We start from the raw sequence: 17583 nt of genomic DNA on the forward strand, positions 1-17583 counted from the left end.
GTCAAAAAACCAATTTTGATAATGCTGGTAATTTTAGTTTTTGTTGGGGTTTTGTAAAGGATTTTTTGTGCAAAATAAATGAAGGCAGATATAAATTATTTACATAAATTATTCACCAAAGTCGATAGCTTAAATAGAAAAGCGAAAATGTATAAAATACGTTTAACATTTAAAAGAAGATAAGTTCGTTGTAAAGTTTTGAAGGAACAAAATATACAACAGCGACCATTGGAGAAGCTCGCCGATAATAATCACACGGTCAACTAATAACGTTACATTATCGAAAAGGAGCCGACCATTGCGGAAAAAAGGTGCAAAAACTAGCTCACAGTCCCACAAATATAATTTGACACACTTCGAAAAATCGAGTAAAGCAGTAATTTTCAGTCGGAGAATAACAAATAAACAAAATGGTTGATCCATTTCTGGCAATGAATTACAATGTATTGGAAGTGATCTTCTCCTATTTGGATTTACGCGATTTGCGAAATTGCGCCTTAGTTTGCTGGAATTGGTATCACTTCTTGAACGATGAAATTTCAGAGGTGTGGAGAATGCATTGTTTGCGAAAGTTGCCACAAGAGGCAATCAAATCAGATTTGCTGACATCTTTAACGACATATAAAAAAAGATTACGCGCTTATTATCACGCCTGGAATCCAAACGATTGTTCACGTAATGTGTATATAAAACCTAATGGTTTTACATTACACCGGTAAGTGAAATAAACTAAGAACAAAGATTATATTTTAGTCTTTTGTTGTTCGTAGCAATCCCGTCGCTCAAAGCACAGATGCAGCACGTGGTAAAATCGGTTTTCGACAAGGACGTCATTCGTGGGAGGTGATATGGGAAGGACCGCTGGGCACGGTCGCTGTTATTGGCATCTCAACAAAGGAGGCGGCGTTACAATGTCATGGCTATGTTGCTCTACTAGGTTCAGACGATCAAAGTTGGGGCTGGAATTTAGTGGACAATTTGTTGCTGCATAATGGTGATGCGCAGGGCAATTATCCGCTGCTAAATAACCCACCAAAATATCAGGTATGTTTTGTTTTACATTTATGATGTAGATATGGCAAATAATTTATAATGGATACTTATTTTTTTTTTATTGAAGGTCGGTGAGCGGATACGTGTCATACTTGATTGTGACGATAATACGTTATCCTTTGAAAAGAACAGTGAATTTTTAGGTATAGCGTTTAAAGGTAAGGGCCCAAGAGCGAAAAATTGTGTTACTTATGCAGTTTACGACAAAATTATATATTAATTTTGATATAAAATTGCAGGTTTGCCAGATAAGAAGCTTTACCCCACAGTGTCTGCAGTATATGGCAATACGGAGGTGTCGATGGTGTATTTAGGACCGCCTTTAGATGGCTAAATGGCCTGTGTGTATTTCTACTAAATGGGTGTGGTAAAATAATTAGGGATGTGTGCACCTACATATAAGCAAATGGTATATATCTTATATTATATATGCCCATACGTGTAAATGAGAAGGTTACATTTGAGTAGAGACAGTAATTTCAAAAGTGAATATTTTATACTTTTCCAAATGTTAAAATAAGTAAAATATCTGATAATTAATTTTCATACGTAAATACTTACATAAATATAGCCGATCTATTTTAGCTTCAAAGCGTGATCTAATATAAAATTATGTTTTATCTTGAAATCGAACGACGCTAAATTTTTCACAACAGTTTTTCAATACACATCCCTAAGACGAGCTTACCACTTACGTTCAATCGCAAAAACGAAAATTATAATCGTAACAACAGTAGACCTTACAATAACAAATACATAGTTAACGTATAGGATTTGTAAAAATTATCTTTCTTTTAGACAAAACACAAACTCAAATTTAAATGCTCTTAAAAAATCACTAACAAATCTTTAGTAATCAAAGAGATACTAAGATGTTTAAGAATGAGAAAATGAAATAATGGCAACTCGTATGCAATACCTGCAGCGAACCATTTTATTTATTTTATAACAATTTAGATGTACACAGTTTGTAATTAAACCCATTTTTTGAATAAGAATCAGTTACTTGATGTCAAACCAAAGATTTGCGGGGCAGGAAAAATACCTTCGTCCATTCATATCGTTGTCAACATTTACAAGCGTCATAAATGTTTTAACTGAGCATCTACAAATTGTTTTGAAATTATGGCATAAATACAAAATTAATTAGTAAAAATGTATGCACAGACATTCCGAAAACGTTAAGCCAATTCCATTTGCATAAAAAAATATTTAGGCGCTTTTGTGCCTGAATTGCATTTAAATTTAACTGAAAACCTTTTATTTGTAGTCTTTCCAAATCATGACAAATGAAATGTCGCTAAATTTGAGTAAGAATTAAATTCGATATTAGTTTTTTATTGGTTTTTTTTTTCAACGAAAGACACCAAATACTTACCCCTGAACCAATGAAATTTTTTTATACTTTAGATATGCGTTACAGTTTATACGTGCAATAACTAATATTTTACAGGCAGGGTTAAATAATTAAGATGCGTAAGATATAAATTAAGCGTTCAATACATACTTGTTTCACCAGCTTCCAACACTACTACAAAAAATTTGGGGAAATGCTGCAGGTATGAAAGTTCTCGCCGGTTGGTCCAGTAGCACAGGTACGATTGTCGCCGGAACTTACATGTACCTCAGTTTATCACACATACTTATAGAACATTTATAAATCCTCATGAATAGCGCACCATTTCACATGCGCCTCATTGTATGTGCACCTTGCAATGTGACTTTTCATTTTACATATATATTTTTACTGAATTGACTTCAAATAGTTGTCAGCAGATTCGAACTATAGCTTTTACATAAAAAATTGTTTTAAACATTCAAACTTCGTATATTCTTTGTAATTAAAAATTATGTAGGTCATTATTATTAATGTATATTTTTAAATTGACACTGTTAATTAATTTCATAAGTCCGACTAGTCCACGTATTCGGTTTGTGTTTTCGTGCTGAATGTAAATATAAATTTAGTTAATTTTAAGTTAAATAAAGTATGAACGCGTATTTTACACATATGTATACACATTCAATTAATTCCTCCTTCCCTTATTCTTTCCCACAAAAACATACCATTAGGTTAAGCGAAAGAGTACATGTAAATATGCATAAGAAAAAAATTAAAATCATATTTGAACTTCAAATAAAAATGTGCTATTTTATTAGTTACATGGATGTACTTATATATGATTATTTTTGAAAGTGGTTTATTCGCTACTGTTCACTGGCACATCGTCATCATCATCAAATAAATCATCAAAATCATTGTAGAAGTCGGCGTGCACTTGCTTCTCGTTAGTTGGCAAATCGATGAGCAGGCCAGAGGAACTACCGGACTGAAATGCACAGAAGTAAGTAAAGCTAGGGCGTAAGCTTGCTAAAATTGTTTGTTTGAATTCGCGCGATACGCGCTTCCAGCACTTTCACGCAACATACTATACAGTACTTAGGTGCTTCTTCACTGAAAGTATACTCTCTCACCTCTTCCATGTCCGTACTGAACATTTCATCAGCAGCCGGTGTTGGCTTCATCTCTCGCAATACAGGATCCGTTGTACTGGTAAGTCTTTACTTTTGTATATGCAAAATGTTAGTAAAACTTTTACACCAATAAAACGATTTTAGACAAAACAGAAATGTAACTAATGGAGGCAGCAAAATGTCAAATAATGACGAGCAGCTGTTTCGTTTGGTACGTTCAGTGTTTACCACTCAAGCGGTGTGTGACCTAACGGACGGCAATAGCGGACATAAAATTTAAGGAAAACTTCTAGCCGTCTGGTACAATTTGTATTTCCAGTTTTTGGATTGTTATTTATTAATTTTTTTTTTATTTTGTTTTAAGTAATATGGAAAAAGGCTGCATGCAATGCTAGTTTGCACTAACACGTTCGAAATTATATTAATTGTTTTGATATTTCGGAGCAGTTTGAGAAATTGTAAATAAATTTTTTTTTTAATAAATAATTTTTTTTAGTATCAGTTCAGCGAATACCTGCGATTTTGTTTCCTGCAGTCCATTTTTTACTGACTAATGTGACAGACGGTTGTTCTGCGGATTCGTGAACAGCTGTTTTGTTTAATGGACAGTTTTGTCAGCAAAATAAATATAACTTAAGCAGTTGATAAGGACTAGTTGCACTTAATTCCTGATATAATTCCGAATTAAGTCTTTAATCTCAATGAACGCCACCTACTGTCTATGTTATTATACTCTTTCCATTGTAGGGTAGCATTAAAATTGTAAATTCATAAATGGACGACGATATTAATTTTGCCCAAATAAAAAATAACTAATACAACAAAGTGGTGGATGTGGCAATATTGAACTGTAACCGGCATGTTGACATTATTTCTGATGTTGACAGCTCCTCGATTGATATGTGCTCGCTAAAATTCTATATTAGAAATTTTCAAACAAATTTCTAAATCGCAGGAGTATTTTGCTATTATTATTGTCTAATATACAAATCAATATAATTCCAAAATGGTGCGTGTTGGTTTGCAAATCTCAGCTACTCTAGAGAACATTGAAAGTCTAGAAACCAATCATCCGGATTATCAATTTTTTGTGAAAGTGAAATGCACAAACTGTGGGGAAACGTCCGATAAATGGCACGACATAACCGAATCGGAGCGCTCGCAAGGTGGTGCAGATTCACGTAATCCCGATGGGTTCAATTTCTATATGAAATGCAAAATGTGCGGACGTGAAAATAGTATTGACGTAGTAGAGAAGACAAATGGTAATGAAGATGTCTTGCCCTTAATATTTGTAAGATGTACTTTATTTGATTTACTAATTTTTGTTTCAGCATTGTACACTCAGGATGATGCGGGGAAATTTAAGACTATTGTCGTATTCGATTGCAGAGGCGTCGAACCAGTCGAGTTTTCGCCACGCACTGGTTGGATAGTACGGTCCGCTGAGAATGGCCAAACATTCGAAGATGTGGATTTGTCCGAGGATGATTGGGTTGAATACGATCAAAAGAATAAGGAGTCAGTTGGAGTGTATGAATTCGCGTCACAATTTATAAAATTGAAGAAATAGAGGGTTGCATGTATTTGAGGAACAAGCAAAAAAGCTTACGTGTTATAAGCTGCCAAGAAAGTTTAAGTTTTGAAAATTACATGGGTATTTTTTTATATAAATAAGAAAATTAAGCGGGGGTGTTCCGATTTGGATTTCCAAATCGAAATATGGAAGATGTTCGGTTGAGAAGCTCGAATCGAGTACAAATCCAACCATTTGTTTTTTTTTTTTTGGTGCATCTATTGTTTATCTTTGCATTACATTGTGAACAGTTTGTGTTTTTCCTTCATACGAAAATTTGTATAATTCATATATGTATATATATGTACAGCTGTTGTCAGCTAATTAGAAACGCTCCCTTTTGTTAAAGGCTTGATGAGCATAATATTAAACTGTTTAAATTTACCGTTATTTTTTCTCTTAAAATCATTTGCATTGCTTTTGTTACTCTATTTACTACCCAATGCGCCTAGTTTTGTAGTTGTGAAATTGAAGTACCGTTAATATTATCCAACGCAGTGCATCGGTTACTTGGTTCAAGGTAAATAAACTGAGACGAGTAATTAGAAACAGTTGTTCAATGGAAGCATATTCGGCGAGTTGTGTTATTTTAATAGTAATATAATCGACTTTTTGGTATGTATATATTTTAAATTAGTTGTTTAAAAGCAACTAAAATATTCGTCTTCAAGATGTGTAATGGGAAAAAGCAGCAGCTGTACACCTGCTCTGCGCAGCTCCTTTTTTGACCTGGAGAGTCGTACAGTGAAATTTCTAAGCAAGTCAAATGCTCAAAAAAAAAATGGTTTTTAACGCCTTAAAGCATATCCAACTTTTTAAGACTATTCACAATGTTGCACGTAAGAAAAGGCCCCGGAAAACTTCAGCAGAAATTGGCTGCAAGATAGCAATCATCTCCAAAAGAGACCCAAAAAAGACTTTCACTGACATCCAACGGGAAATTCAGGATCAATATAATTTCGAAATATCCAAGAGGACAATTGCTCGGCGTCTGGTCGAATCTGGACTGCATGGCAGAGCAGCACGCAAGAAGCTCCTTCTAACCAAGATACAAAGGAGACGGCAAGTAGTCTTTGCGAGATCCCATTGGTCATGGACTCCAAATCAATGGAAATATACGGTTTGGAGCGATGAAACCCAGATAAATCGCATAGGCCCAGATGGTAGAAGGTATGTTCGACGGCCAATCAACCAAGAATTCAATCCTCGCTACGTTTCACGGGTAGTGAAGCATTGTGGAGGATCAATCATGGTGTGGAGATGTTTCTGGTGGAATGGTGTTGGCCCAATCCATAGGATTTATGGAATTTTAAATAAGGAGAAATACGTCGATATACTAAAAAATGTAATGTTGCCGTGGGCTGAGGAAAATTTGCCTGTTATATGGAAGTTTCAACAGGATAATGATCCAAAGCACACGGCAAAGTTGACGAAACAGTTTTTTGACGAAAATTCCATCAATGTTTGGGAATGGCCATCATCCAGTGCGGACTTAAACCCAATAGAGCATCTCTGGGGAGACGTTAAAAAAGCCGTTAGTGCCAAAAATATCCCAAATATGGATGTCCTTTTTGCCGAAGTAAAAACGGCATGGCAAGCAATACCTGTGGCGCACTGTCAGAATCTCATTACATCAATGCGCAATCGATGTGAGGCAGTGTTGAAGCAAAAGGGTTATGGAACCAAATACTAATATAATCTTTATGTTGATCTGATAATACATTACTGTTTCTAATTAGTTGCCCTATACAAATCGTGCATTTCACATGCTTTAAAAAAATATATATATATTTAATAAAGAATTGGGATTAAATTGTTTTCCACTAGTTTTTAAGTTTATCATATGTTTAAATAAAATTGGCAAAAAGTTATGAAAATACGTGTTTAAAAGGAAAATCGAAGATTTATTTTGAAATAAGTGTCGTTTCTAATTAGCTGTCAACAGCTGTATATGTAAATAATGAGAAACATGCTTTATACTTACACTTCATTTTTTAAATGCTTAATAAAACGATAATTTCAAAGAAAGTATCAAATCGAAATTTATGACAAATCGAATCACAGGACGCCAAATACGATGAAAATCGAATATACTTAGTATTGCCATAAATTCTGTGACAAATTTTACAATGCATACGGCGAGAAGAAATTCTTAGAAAAAAGTTACGTTATTTTTGCTTTTGTCTATTCAATTTATACTCATTTTCGTGCAAATTTTGCTTGTTAAGAACAAAATCCCTTAGAAAGCAGAAATTCATGTCCAGAGAAATGATTGTGTCGGCCAGATCCATGTCAAGACGAGTTAGAAATGATCTCCTTTCGTCGTTCAACTGGTGAACTTTTGACAACGCGCTTGAATAAAATTAGACCCGACGTACATATGCCAGTATTTTCTTCGGTGGCACGGGGTCAACGGCCATGGAATTATTCTTCAGATTAGTAATTTCCAATAAATCAGAATCGATAGGATTGCAGAACACCCCTGAATGACTTTAGTATGCATTTGTTAAAGTAAATTTTTTTATCACATACTCATATTTTCTCGATATAATAATACATTTCGGTTTTTTTTATAGATAGAAGGAGTATTCAGTTGGGAACTAATTTGTAAGACTGCATTTGTTTCACCGAAATTATAGTTTGTGCAAAAAATTACTCGCTCTTTAAGGGGTTACTTACGTACAAATATTTCAAGAAAATCCATTTTTTTTTTAGATTATTCTTTATAGTTTTAGGCGCATTTTTGTGGAAGTCGATTGTAAGAATTCTCCATAGATACAAAGTTATGGTAGAAAATGTAACTGCCCGACGAGAGTTTGATGCGCAGAGGTAGCTGTCCTTCGTTTGATGCACTGGAAAGTTTAAACTTGTTTTTCTCGAAATTAAATTTTCCGGTACGGTCTGCATGATAACTCATACAGTTTTTAATAATTTTTGATGAGTTTTTTTTTAATATTCGAAAGTGTTTTCTCTACAGTATGTCGAGCCGGATTTTTAAAATTTTTATTAAAAAATTTTATAAACATAATTAAAATGTGACATTTATGACGTAAAACGCATACTTTTTTTTTTGAATGCCGTAAATTGCAAAATTTTTCGAAATTCAAAAATCCGGCGCGACAGACTGTAACTACAATTTTATTCTACAAGAAATATTTTACTTTTTACAGATTCATCAACATTTCAAGGAGAAATGATGCAGACCGTGGGGCAACTTTTTTTCATTGTACTTTGGGGCAGGTCACGGTTTTTTATATACTATTTTTTGTGAAGAAAAATTAACATACTTTTGACGTGATAACGTCTTATAATTCGATTTAACAGGCTGCACGCACGAAAAAATGTGTCGTTACCTTGCTCATTAGTGTTACCTTGCTCATATGTCGTTACCTTGCTCATTGCCGTTACCTTGCTCATTTGTCGTTACCTTGCTCATTGCCGTTACCTTGAATGAACTGCAAGCGAAAGCGCGGAACGAACGACAAAGCAAACAAAGCAAATGAACGGCAACGTTCGACATCTTGCTCTCTCCTACTTAAGTGAGCGTATATATGTATGTATATGCGCATATGTACATATATAAATTCACGTATTTGTATTTGCATATGCCTTCTTATTGCTTATTATTAATTTGATTCACTTGAAGAATTTAAAATAAAACCAAGTTTGTTAATAATACCTGTTGTTTTAATGTTATTATTATTAATTTTTTTTATTATATATGAAGGAAAAAATGTATGGTAATAATTACCATATACCTTATAAGATATGTTGTATATAAACATGCATATACATATACAATTTCGCGCAATTTTCAAAACGAACAAATCTATACTAATATTATAAAGAGGAAAACTTTGTTTGTTTGTAATGAATAGGCTCAAAAACTACTGAACCGATTTTAAAAATTCTTTCACCATTCGAAAGCTACATCATCCACGAGTAACATGGATTATATTTTATTTTGGAAATAGGGCTCGAGATATAGGTTAAAACGTGGACCCGGGTAACCTTCGGATGTGTATGTACAATATGGGTATCAAATGGAAGCTGTTGGTGAATGCTTTAGTCCAGAGTATTTTTCATGCCGCTCCGTGACTAGGGTCTCGAGATAGAGACCAAAACGTGGACCCTAGAATGTGTTTGTACAATATGGATATCAAATTGAAGCTGTTGGTGAATGCTTTAGTACAGAGTATTTTTCATACCGCTCCGTGACTGGGGTCTCGAGATATAGGTCAAAACGTGGACCCGGGTAACCTTTGGTTGTGTATGTACAATATGGGTATCAAATGAAAGCTGTTGATAAGTGCTTTAATACGGGGTAATTTTCATACCTGTTGATGACTAGGGTCTGGAAATATATGCCAAAACGTGGACCCGCCGTGTCTTTGCACCGAATTAAACCAAACTTACACACATAGTTAAGAAGGTATTGAAGATGGTTTCCGTATAGTTTGGATACCTATTGGTGGATAGGGCTCGAGATATAGGTCAAAACGTGGACCCGATAACCTTCGGATGTGTATGTATAATATGGGTATCAAATGGAAGCTGTTGGTGAATGCTTTAGTTCAGAGTATTTCCATCCGCTCCGTGACTAGGGTCTCGAGAGAGAGACCAAAACGTGGACTCTAGAATGTGTTTGTACAATATGGGTATCAAATGAAAGCTGTTGGTGAATGCTTTAGTACAGAGTATTTTTCATGTCACGCATCCACGTTTCAGTCAGAATCGAAAATCAGACTTTGGAATCACTGCGCCTTTTTCAATATCTGCAAAGTGAGCTGGCGAACTCTGCGAATAAGGTTCGTTATTAGAGTTTGTCCTGCATTGATTACGTCATTACAGAATTGCACTGCAGTATCAGTAATTTGATAAATGTTTCGTAATTTTTCACCTTTGTGTAGATGTAACTTGATCAATTTCATTGCGATTCCATTTACCTCCTTCTCTATATCCTATAAAACAAATAAAATAAAATTTTCTTTTGAAAAATGCAACCATTATATCAGTCTTTTCTTATGACGTTGTCACGTTAAACTATCGTCAGTAAACCGACTTTACAGACAACCTCTTTATAAACCTCTTTACAACTTTATAAAAAAGTTTAAGTACTAATTACCAATGTATACAATTTTTTATATTTATCCCTTCTAAAAACAGTTTTTCCTTTAGCGCATTTTTGGCGCTGCTGGACGTATGTAACCCCTTAAAGAAAGAAAGTAAAGAAAAAAAATGCACCAGCAAAAGTTATTTATTATCTCAACGAGCCTCTACACATTTGATATTAAATAATGCATCACAAAAATATTTAAAAATATGTATGTTTTATTGCATGTTATTTATTAATGTCATATTCAATGAGTTTAATTATAATTTAATAAAAGAACTAAAACCTTTAAAGAAACATGTTTGATTTTTCCTTGTTATAAATTCCAAATTTCACCTAGTACTAGAAATAAAATTGTAATTTAAATAAACAGCTAAAACGCCGGTCAGTGGGCAAAAACAAATATATATAAATTTTATATACTAAGCTACACTAAAAAGTTATAAAAATGACGAGTTTGACAGTTTAATGGAACTTATAATTAAAGCATGGAAGTCAGTTCTTTTAAAAGTAGGCACAATGTTGATTTTTGTTTAAAATTTCTAAAAAGTGGAAGGTTGAGTTCATACTCAAGTCAATCAAAGAGCGAGAAGTGCAAGCAACCAAGCATGCTAAAAAGGGAAGATAAGAGGAAGAGATAAATCCAAAACATAAAAAAATGCACTGCTGCTTGGCTTAGTTTTGAAATGTAAGGAATAATTAACGAACTACAATATAGAGTGAAAGCAATAACGTTTATAACGTTAGCGTAGAGCTAATTACTCTTAACTATAAAAGGTCCTTTTAAAACAATGACATGTTTGAGTAATAAAAATGTGTATGTATGTATGTGTGGATGTGCACTTACTTTTATAGGACATTGGTTTTTCTGCCGCATCTGCTTTGCGATGCATGTGTGTATGTGTATGCAAAAATATATATTGTACATACATATTTGGGTAAATATGAGTATGTGCTTACATAGGTATGTTGTTGTGTAGTTTATACGCGAGTTCTATTTGTTATAAAAAATTAGTGAGAAGCGTTTAAATTCAGTAAAAAGCAAATTTCACGAATTATTTTTATATTATATTTTGTTTGCCATCTGAGATGGACGTCACAAGGCTTTAGTCACAGCCTTTAAGACTGCAGGCATTCGGGTGAATGGTTTGGTATGGACGTACGTAGTAGTTAAGATAGAATTTTTTTATTTTATTAATTTTTTCACTTTTTTGGTTTTGTTTTTTTTTTTTTTTTCCTTCCTATCTTCACTATGTGTGGACGCACTTTAATTATTGTTATCGTTAGTTTGATGCTCAGCCAGTGCGATGCGAATTCAACTGTACTTATCCGAGACTATCGGAAAACGTACGACACGCAACTCATTGCCATAATCACAAACAACTGCGTCGCCGGCTAGCATTAAAGTTTTCGGGCAGAGCAATGAATTCGCATGATCAAGTTTAACTTCGCGCGCTGGTTCACCAGTGCGTACATCCCAAACGATTAGAGAGCCTGGAAAAGGGAAAATCAAAAAAAAAAAAATACAAATAAAAAATAGTTAAAATATAGTCACAAAAATAAATAAATAATTGCCGCGTACACTTTTGTCAGGTGTTTGGCCGAGCTGCCGTAGCCGAATGAATTGGTGCGTGACTAGCATTCGGGAGTGCGTAGGTGCGCATCTCCAGTAAAATGAAAAAAAAAAGTATTTTTTATAATAGCGGTCGCCCTTCACCAAGCAATGGCAGTGTATTTCTGCCATGAAAAGGCTCCTCATAAAAACATTTCCCGTTCGGAGAAGGCTTAAAACTGTAGCTCCCTCCATTTGTGGGAACAACATCAAATATGGGGAGGAGCTCGGCCAAACATAATATTGTCATAGCTGTGCTATATACTTGTTGTTGTTGTTGTTGTTGTAGCAGCATACATTACCCATACTTACATACGGGAAATGCTGCTGGAGTGACAGTCCTTGGCCGGATATAAATCCGGGTCGTTTCGGTAACGTAGAACCGACTGTCGTGGAAACGTGTGCTGTGCTATATACTCGTATCAGGTGGTTTTTTAGCTGCATGAGAACTAACGATATCGATATCTATGGTTTGGCAACTGAGAATGGCAAACTGTGTTGATATTTCTGTTCAAGATGAAATTGTGGAAATTTACTTTGAATAAAAAAAGATTAATAAATCTGTTCGTGAATTTCATAGAGCGCTGGCGGCATCATCGGTCCTTACTTCTTTCGAAATAAGGAGAAGCTGCCGTCACGGTGAATGGCGAGCGCTATCGAGCCATGCTGACTGAATTTTGGTTTCTAAAAATTAATCAGCTGAATATTGATGAGATATGTTTCCGACAAGACGTTGCAACTTACCATACAGCGCACTCAACAATCGATTTATTGCAATATTCAAGCGCATACGCATACGGCTAGATTTAATGAAAAAATCTGTCAAAAATTGGACTGATTGAATGGACAATGAACTCGTAACCGCGGCGGACATGTGCCGGATATCATAGGCAAAAAATGAATGCCATGTCTACCAGATTATAAAAAAAAATCATTTCAACAATATTTCTGTTTTAATTATCATTTTAAGTTCTCAAGCTATTTAAAAAAAACATGATGCTAAAGCGGATAAAATCGTGTCTAAATATTCGCTACTAGGTACGGGTGGGCCATATAGCGTTTGCTTTTTGAACCACCTATTTTTTTGAGAATGGTAGCACAAATTACATGTCAAATGTGTTCATAATTTACTTAAGGGAGGGGTCTAGGGTTCGACTTTCAAAAAATCGATTTTTTGGAAATAGCTTTTTCTTATAGTAAATCATCTCAAAAATATTGTCCCAAAATTTCAGCTCAATCGGAGCAAAACTTTTGGAGTTATAGACGTTTTTGTCCCCACTCCTCTGCGACAGCTGCGAGCGTTTGGAGCGGAGCGTTACAAAAATGCCTTTTTTTCAAACGCGTTTTTCTCGAAACCACTTTTTCAAAGTCCGTGACTATTAGAACTTCAACAATATTTAACCGATCCTTTTCAAATTTGGTATACAACTTCTATATATAAAATACCTCCCCCCCACTGAGAGATTTTTCACTTTTTTGTTTTACATTAAGGGCGGTTTCCACTTATACAGCGAAAAAATCAGTGAAAATCGCACTTTTTGCTTCAAAAACGCGCTGGCAACGTAAAAATGAAAAAAAAATCGGAGCCAGTGGGGGGGAGGTTTTGGTGATAATTTAACCAAATAATTCTGTTTTTTTTATTTCAGGTGATTCTACAACTAGATACGATAGTCACCGCAAATCACCTTTTAGAAAAGGCGTTTTCGGAAAAGTTACCTCACCGGCTTATTTCCCGATATTTTCTTACAAAAATTTAGTACAATACTGTTGAAATGATGCTTTATAATGTACAAAAAGTTTAAATACATTTTCACTATTCATATCTCTAAAGCAAAGTCTCAAAAATTCATTAAAAAAAATGCTCAAACCCTAGACCCCTCCCTTAAACGTTTGACATTTACGAAATGGGACGCTATACGCTTGAACAAAATTGGGAAATATTGAAAACCTATTTCCAAAGTGGTGAGTCTTCTTCTTCTTCCGCGGTTAGAGTAAATAGCGAGCGTTACCGTGACATGCTCAACGAGTTTTTGTTTCCAAAAATTGAAGAGGATGACATGGACGACATTTGGTTTCAACAGGACGGTGCAACTTGTCACACTGCCAAAGTTACACTCGAACGTTTGGCTACCGTTTTTGAAAACCGAATAACCAGCCGAAATGCCGATATCAATTGACCGCCTCGGAGCTGTGATTTAAGCCCGTTGGACCATTTTTTGTGGGGAGCCCTTAAGGACAAATGCTATGCGAACCATCCAGAGACGATTGATGCTTTAAAACACGAAATCGAAGTTGCCATTCATGAAATTGGAGCCCACACAATCGAAAATGTGCTTAAAAATTGGGTTGATCGAATGGCCTAGTGTAAAGCCAGTCGTGGCAGTCATTTGAACGATATTATTCTACATTCATAAATGACAATGTTCAAGCTTCAAAATAAATAAAAAAGTTTGAAAAAATATTGATTCGTTTTTTTTTTATAGCCGATTCAAAAAGCAAATTTTACATGGCCCATCCTGTATTTTACACATATTTTCTAAATTATATATATAAATATATTTTTGGCTGCGCTCCTCCTCCTATTTGTGTGGTGTGTCTTGATGTTTTTCAACAAATGGAGAGATCTACAGTTTTATGCAGACTCCGAACGGCAGATGGTTTTTTATGATTAGTCTTTTAATAGCAGAAACATACTCGGAGGCTTGATAGTGCCTGTCGAGGATCGTTCGTTATTCGAAAAACATTTTCCATCATTTTGCCTTTTAAGTCCGGAATGTAGCACCTGGACACTACCGAATAATAGTCTCGCACCAACCAATTCGGCTTCGGTGGACGCCCTCTAAATATTATTATAGTTGGATCCGGGTTCGAAGCCCATTGAAACATCAAAAAAAAAAAAAAAAAAAATGTTGTAATATCGAACGTCCTCCGATTCTTTTCAGCCATGAAAAAACTTCTCTTAAAAACCATCTGCTGCTTGAAGTGGTCGTACAACTGCTATTTTTGAGGCAGTGGGACAACGCACTGGTCGAAGTATTGAAAAATAACTTGAGCGGAATGCGCCATATTAGCCGATATCAAAACAAAACTATTTTAAAAAGTGAAGCCATTCCATCATTTAAAGCGCTGATTGGGGATCTGTAGATGTTAACACTTAATAAAATCCGCAATAAAGCGCAAACTGTCAAATCATTTAAGGGGGTGGTAGGGTTTAGCGCTAAAAAAAACACTTTTTTTTTTAATTTTTTACAGAAATATGGCTTAAGATACTTTAATAAAATCAGTTGCATGTTATTGTACATCTTTTCAATAAGTTTTTAAAAAATATTAATAATAAAATATTGACAAATAAGCCCATGACAGAGTTTTTTTGGAGATATGTTTTTCGAGAGGTGCTCTGCGGTGCCAATCGGCATTCGTCGTAGAATCATCTGAAACTAAAAAAGTCGAACTTTTCAGTTAAAGTATGACGTAATGCTCCCCCCCCCCCCCCCCCATGAATAAAAATTTTTTTTTTTTCATTTTTGTAGTTTTGGTGGCAAAAAAACGTAAAACGAGCATTTTTGGCGAAAAATTTCGCCATATTTGTAAGTGAAAACAACCTTAAAAAAAAAATAATAAAAAAAAAACAGTGTGGGGGGGAGGTATTTTTGATTTAGAAAACGTGTGCCAAATTTGAAAAGAATCGGTTGAATAGTTTCGGAGTTGTGATTGGCACCGACTTTTAAGAAGTCGTCTCGGGAAAAACGCGTTTGAAAAAATGACTCTGAAAAATTATCGATGCTCCGCATTCGAGGTAGAGTACCTACAAAGGCTATAACTTTGAGAGTTCTGCTCCGATCCACTTAAAATTTTGACACAACATTTTTGAAATGATTTACTATAAGATGAGTGAAGAAAAAAAATTTCGATTTTGTGACATACGTGAATCCATTATTTTCCATTGTAGCAAAAACAAAAACAGCCTGAATAAAAGAAGTGTTCTTCATTCATGTCTGCATGTTTGTTCAAAAGTTTTCACACTCACAAAAATATTCCATATCATTTAATAATCTTCCGTCATCAAACCATCCTCACTCGTCCAGTACTTACCCATTTTGCAAGTGACCAGCAACGACGGCGTCAACATCAATAAACTCGAATAGGCGTTCAATATATTGATTGTGGTCAACAGATTGCCCTGAAATCGTTCCCACACACAAATGCGCTCATCAACACCCAACGATATAACGTATGTGGGTGCGCACACCAGCGCTGTGACGGCGCCATTATGCGCTTGTATGTTATACATGCAAGCGCCAGTGAATAAATCCCACACGCACAACATACCATCTTGGGAACCAGAGCCACCAGTGCCCGGTTGCCAATGGTCGACGAAAAGGCATGTTATGGGACCGCAATGACCGTGTAGTGAATATTCGACGTTGGCATTTGTCAGACTATACACCTATGAATGTAGATGAGATTGAGAAGGCAATCAATATACAGACATTATGAATAAATAGTCCTCAATAAAAAACAAACAAAAAAATTGATTAATATTTAACTCGATTGCTTACTTTGAGTGTGTGATCCTGACTACCGGTGAAGACCATGCCATTGGACACCTCCATGCGGGTGATGGGCTGTTGGTGCGCCGCACGCACTGCCTCCAATGTGATTTTCATTTCCTCTTTATTGCAGGGTGGCGGCGATTGACCGGGCAGACAACGGTGTTTTTGCTGTTGCAACGGCAGTTGCGAATGGTGCATTAGACCAATACTGCCCGCTGAGCTGGTGCGTATGTGTGCTGCAGGGTGCGTAAAAAATAAGAGTTGGTAAAAGACTATGTACCGATATATACAAGGGATCAATATATATTATATATTTAGAGTGAGAATGCCGATAGTTTCCTTCCCGGTGAATTTGAAACAATAGTCCTGTGCGTAAAGCAAATAGTTTTTAAGAATCGTTACAAATTATCAAGTTTTCGTGTTCATGTAGCCAAGAAATTGGCGAAGTAGGGGAAAGTGAGGGAGCAAAATGACATTTTGAGGGGAAGTTGCAACTTTTTACTGGATAAATTTTTACTTGTTAGAATTTGCAAGTGAGAAAAACAGCTGATCGTAAAGTAAAAATACATGTAAACACGAATTAAAATTTGCGAATTGACTCAAAGTTCTAAATTTAAATAAAAATGGTGAATTAAATGGAGAATCTAAGTAAAGAAAATTCTAAATAAAATGTATAAAGTTTTTTTTAAGTCATATATTAAAAAGAAATCGGCCAATGATATAGAGAATTCTCAACGACCACAGCCTTCAGTCACCGTTGAAAGTATTGAAGGTATCTTTTGTGTTTTATGCTTGTTCTTCTCGGTTATTAACTAATTTGGCAAAATACATTCATGCATGGACGGAAGCAAGGAAAATGTGAAGAAAGCTGTGATTGCCACAACAATAAAATTGCTTATGGAATGCTCTTCATCTGACAGCGATGATGAAATAGAACAAATTATTGTGGACAAAATAAAATCATATAACGCTAAGCTCGTTATTTTTCATTTATTCAACTGAAAAAATGTTTGCCTTTGAGATTTTTCTCGCCAACAATTTAATCAGCTGTTTGTAACTGTTACTGGTTTTGCGTGCATGTCCTTTTTTTGATATTTTTCTCTTTGAGAGCGAATTCTTGGAAAGTCAATTATTGGCAAGGTACTGGATAATTTTTACATGAACAGACCTAATTCGATATTTGATAAACTGAACAATTGGT

General features: G+C 35.1%; 4 protein-coding genes across 6 annotated transcripts in view; 2 read left to right on the top strand and 2 right to left on the bottom strand.

Annotated features, from left to right (window-relative positions):
- Positions 1 to 29: 29 nt before the first annotated feature.
- Positions 30 to 3219, top strand: LOC129245219 (F-box/SPRY domain-containing protein 1). The gene is made up of 4 exons (XM_054883258.1): positions 30 to 715; positions 771 to 1044; positions 1121 to 1211; positions 1293 to 3219. Exons 1-4 carry the CDS (start codon positions 411 to 413, stop codon positions 1385 to 1387), a joined length of 765 nt encoding a protein of 254 aa, XP_054739233.1. The 5' UTR covers positions 30 to 410; the 3' UTR covers positions 1388 to 3219.
- LOC129245220 (COP9 signalosome complex subunit 9) lies at positions 3179 to 3697 on the bottom strand. The gene is made up of 2 exons (XM_054883259.1): positions 3529 to 3697; positions 3179 to 3383 (listed from the first exon to the last, which is right to left on the bottom strand). Exons 1-2 carry the CDS (start codon positions 3577 to 3579, stop codon positions 3255 to 3257), a joined length of 180 nt encoding a protein of 59 aa, XP_054739234.1. The 5' UTR covers positions 3580 to 3697; the 3' UTR covers positions 3179 to 3254.
- A 738-nt stretch (positions 3698 to 4435) lies between these two features.
- Positions 4436 to 5177, top strand: LOC129246160 (UPF0587 protein CG4646). The gene is made up of 2 exons (XM_054884731.1): positions 4436 to 4793; positions 4863 to 5177. The coding sequence occupies exons 1-2, from the start codon at positions 4535 to 4537 to the stop codon at positions 5099 to 5101; spliced, it is 498 nt and encodes a 165-aa protein (XP_054740706.1). The 5' UTR covers positions 4436 to 4534; the 3' UTR covers positions 5102 to 5177.
- Positions 5178 to 10209: 5032 nt separating this feature from the next.
- Positions 10210 to 17583, bottom strand: part of LOC129244771 (sterol regulatory element-binding protein cleavage-activating protein) — a 63024-nt gene continuing 55650 nt past the window's right edge. For all 3 annotated transcript variants that reach the window (XM_054882600.1, XM_054882601.1, XM_054882599.1), the window contains 3 exons: positions 16389 to 16618; positions 15922 to 16276; positions 10210 to 11711 (listed from right to left, as the gene is read on the bottom strand). In XM_054882600.1, coding sequence (XP_054738575.1) covers positions 11533 to 11711; positions 15922 to 16276; positions 16389 to 16618 — 764 coding nt within the window. In that variant the 3' untranslated portion in view covers positions 10210 to 11532. The remainder of the gene's footprint in view (positions 11712 to 15921; positions 16277 to 16388; positions 16619 to 17583) is intronic.

The sequence above is a fragment of the Anastrepha obliqua genome, chromosome 4 (genome assembly GCF_027943255.1).
Source record: "Anastrepha obliqua isolate idAnaObli1 chromosome 4, idAnaObli1_1.0, whole genome shotgun sequence".
Classification (NCBI taxonomy): Eukaryota; Metazoa; Arthropoda; class Insecta; order Diptera; family Tephritidae; genus Anastrepha; species Anastrepha obliqua.

Coding starts and splice junctions, on each gene's coding strand:
- LOC129245219 (XM_054883258.1), top strand. CDS start 411: ATGGTTGATCCATTTCTGGCAATGAATTACAATGTATTGGAAGTGATC. Junction 716..770: donor AATGGTTTTACATTACACCG/GTAAGTGAAATA, acceptor TGTTGTTCGTAG/CAATCCCGTCGCTCAAAGCA. Junction 1,045..1,120: donor ATAACCCACCAAAATATCAG/GTATGTTTTGTT, acceptor TTTTTATTGAAG/GTCGGTGAGCGGATACGTGT.
- LOC129245220 (XM_054883259.1), bottom strand. CDS start 3,579: ATGAAGCCAACACCGGCTGCTGATGAAATGTTCAGTACGGACATGGAA. Junction 3,384..3,528: donor TCAGTACGGACATGGAAGAG/GTGAGAGAGTAT, acceptor TGTGCATTTCAG/TCCGGTAGTTCCTCTGGCCT.
- LOC129246160 (XM_054884731.1), top strand. CDS start 4,535: ATGGTGCGTGTTGGTTTGCAAATCTCAGCTACTCTAGAGAACATTGAA. Junction 4,794..4,862: donor CGTAGTAGAGAAGACAAATG/GTAATGAAGATG, acceptor TTTTTGTTTCAG/CATTGTACACTCAGGATGAT.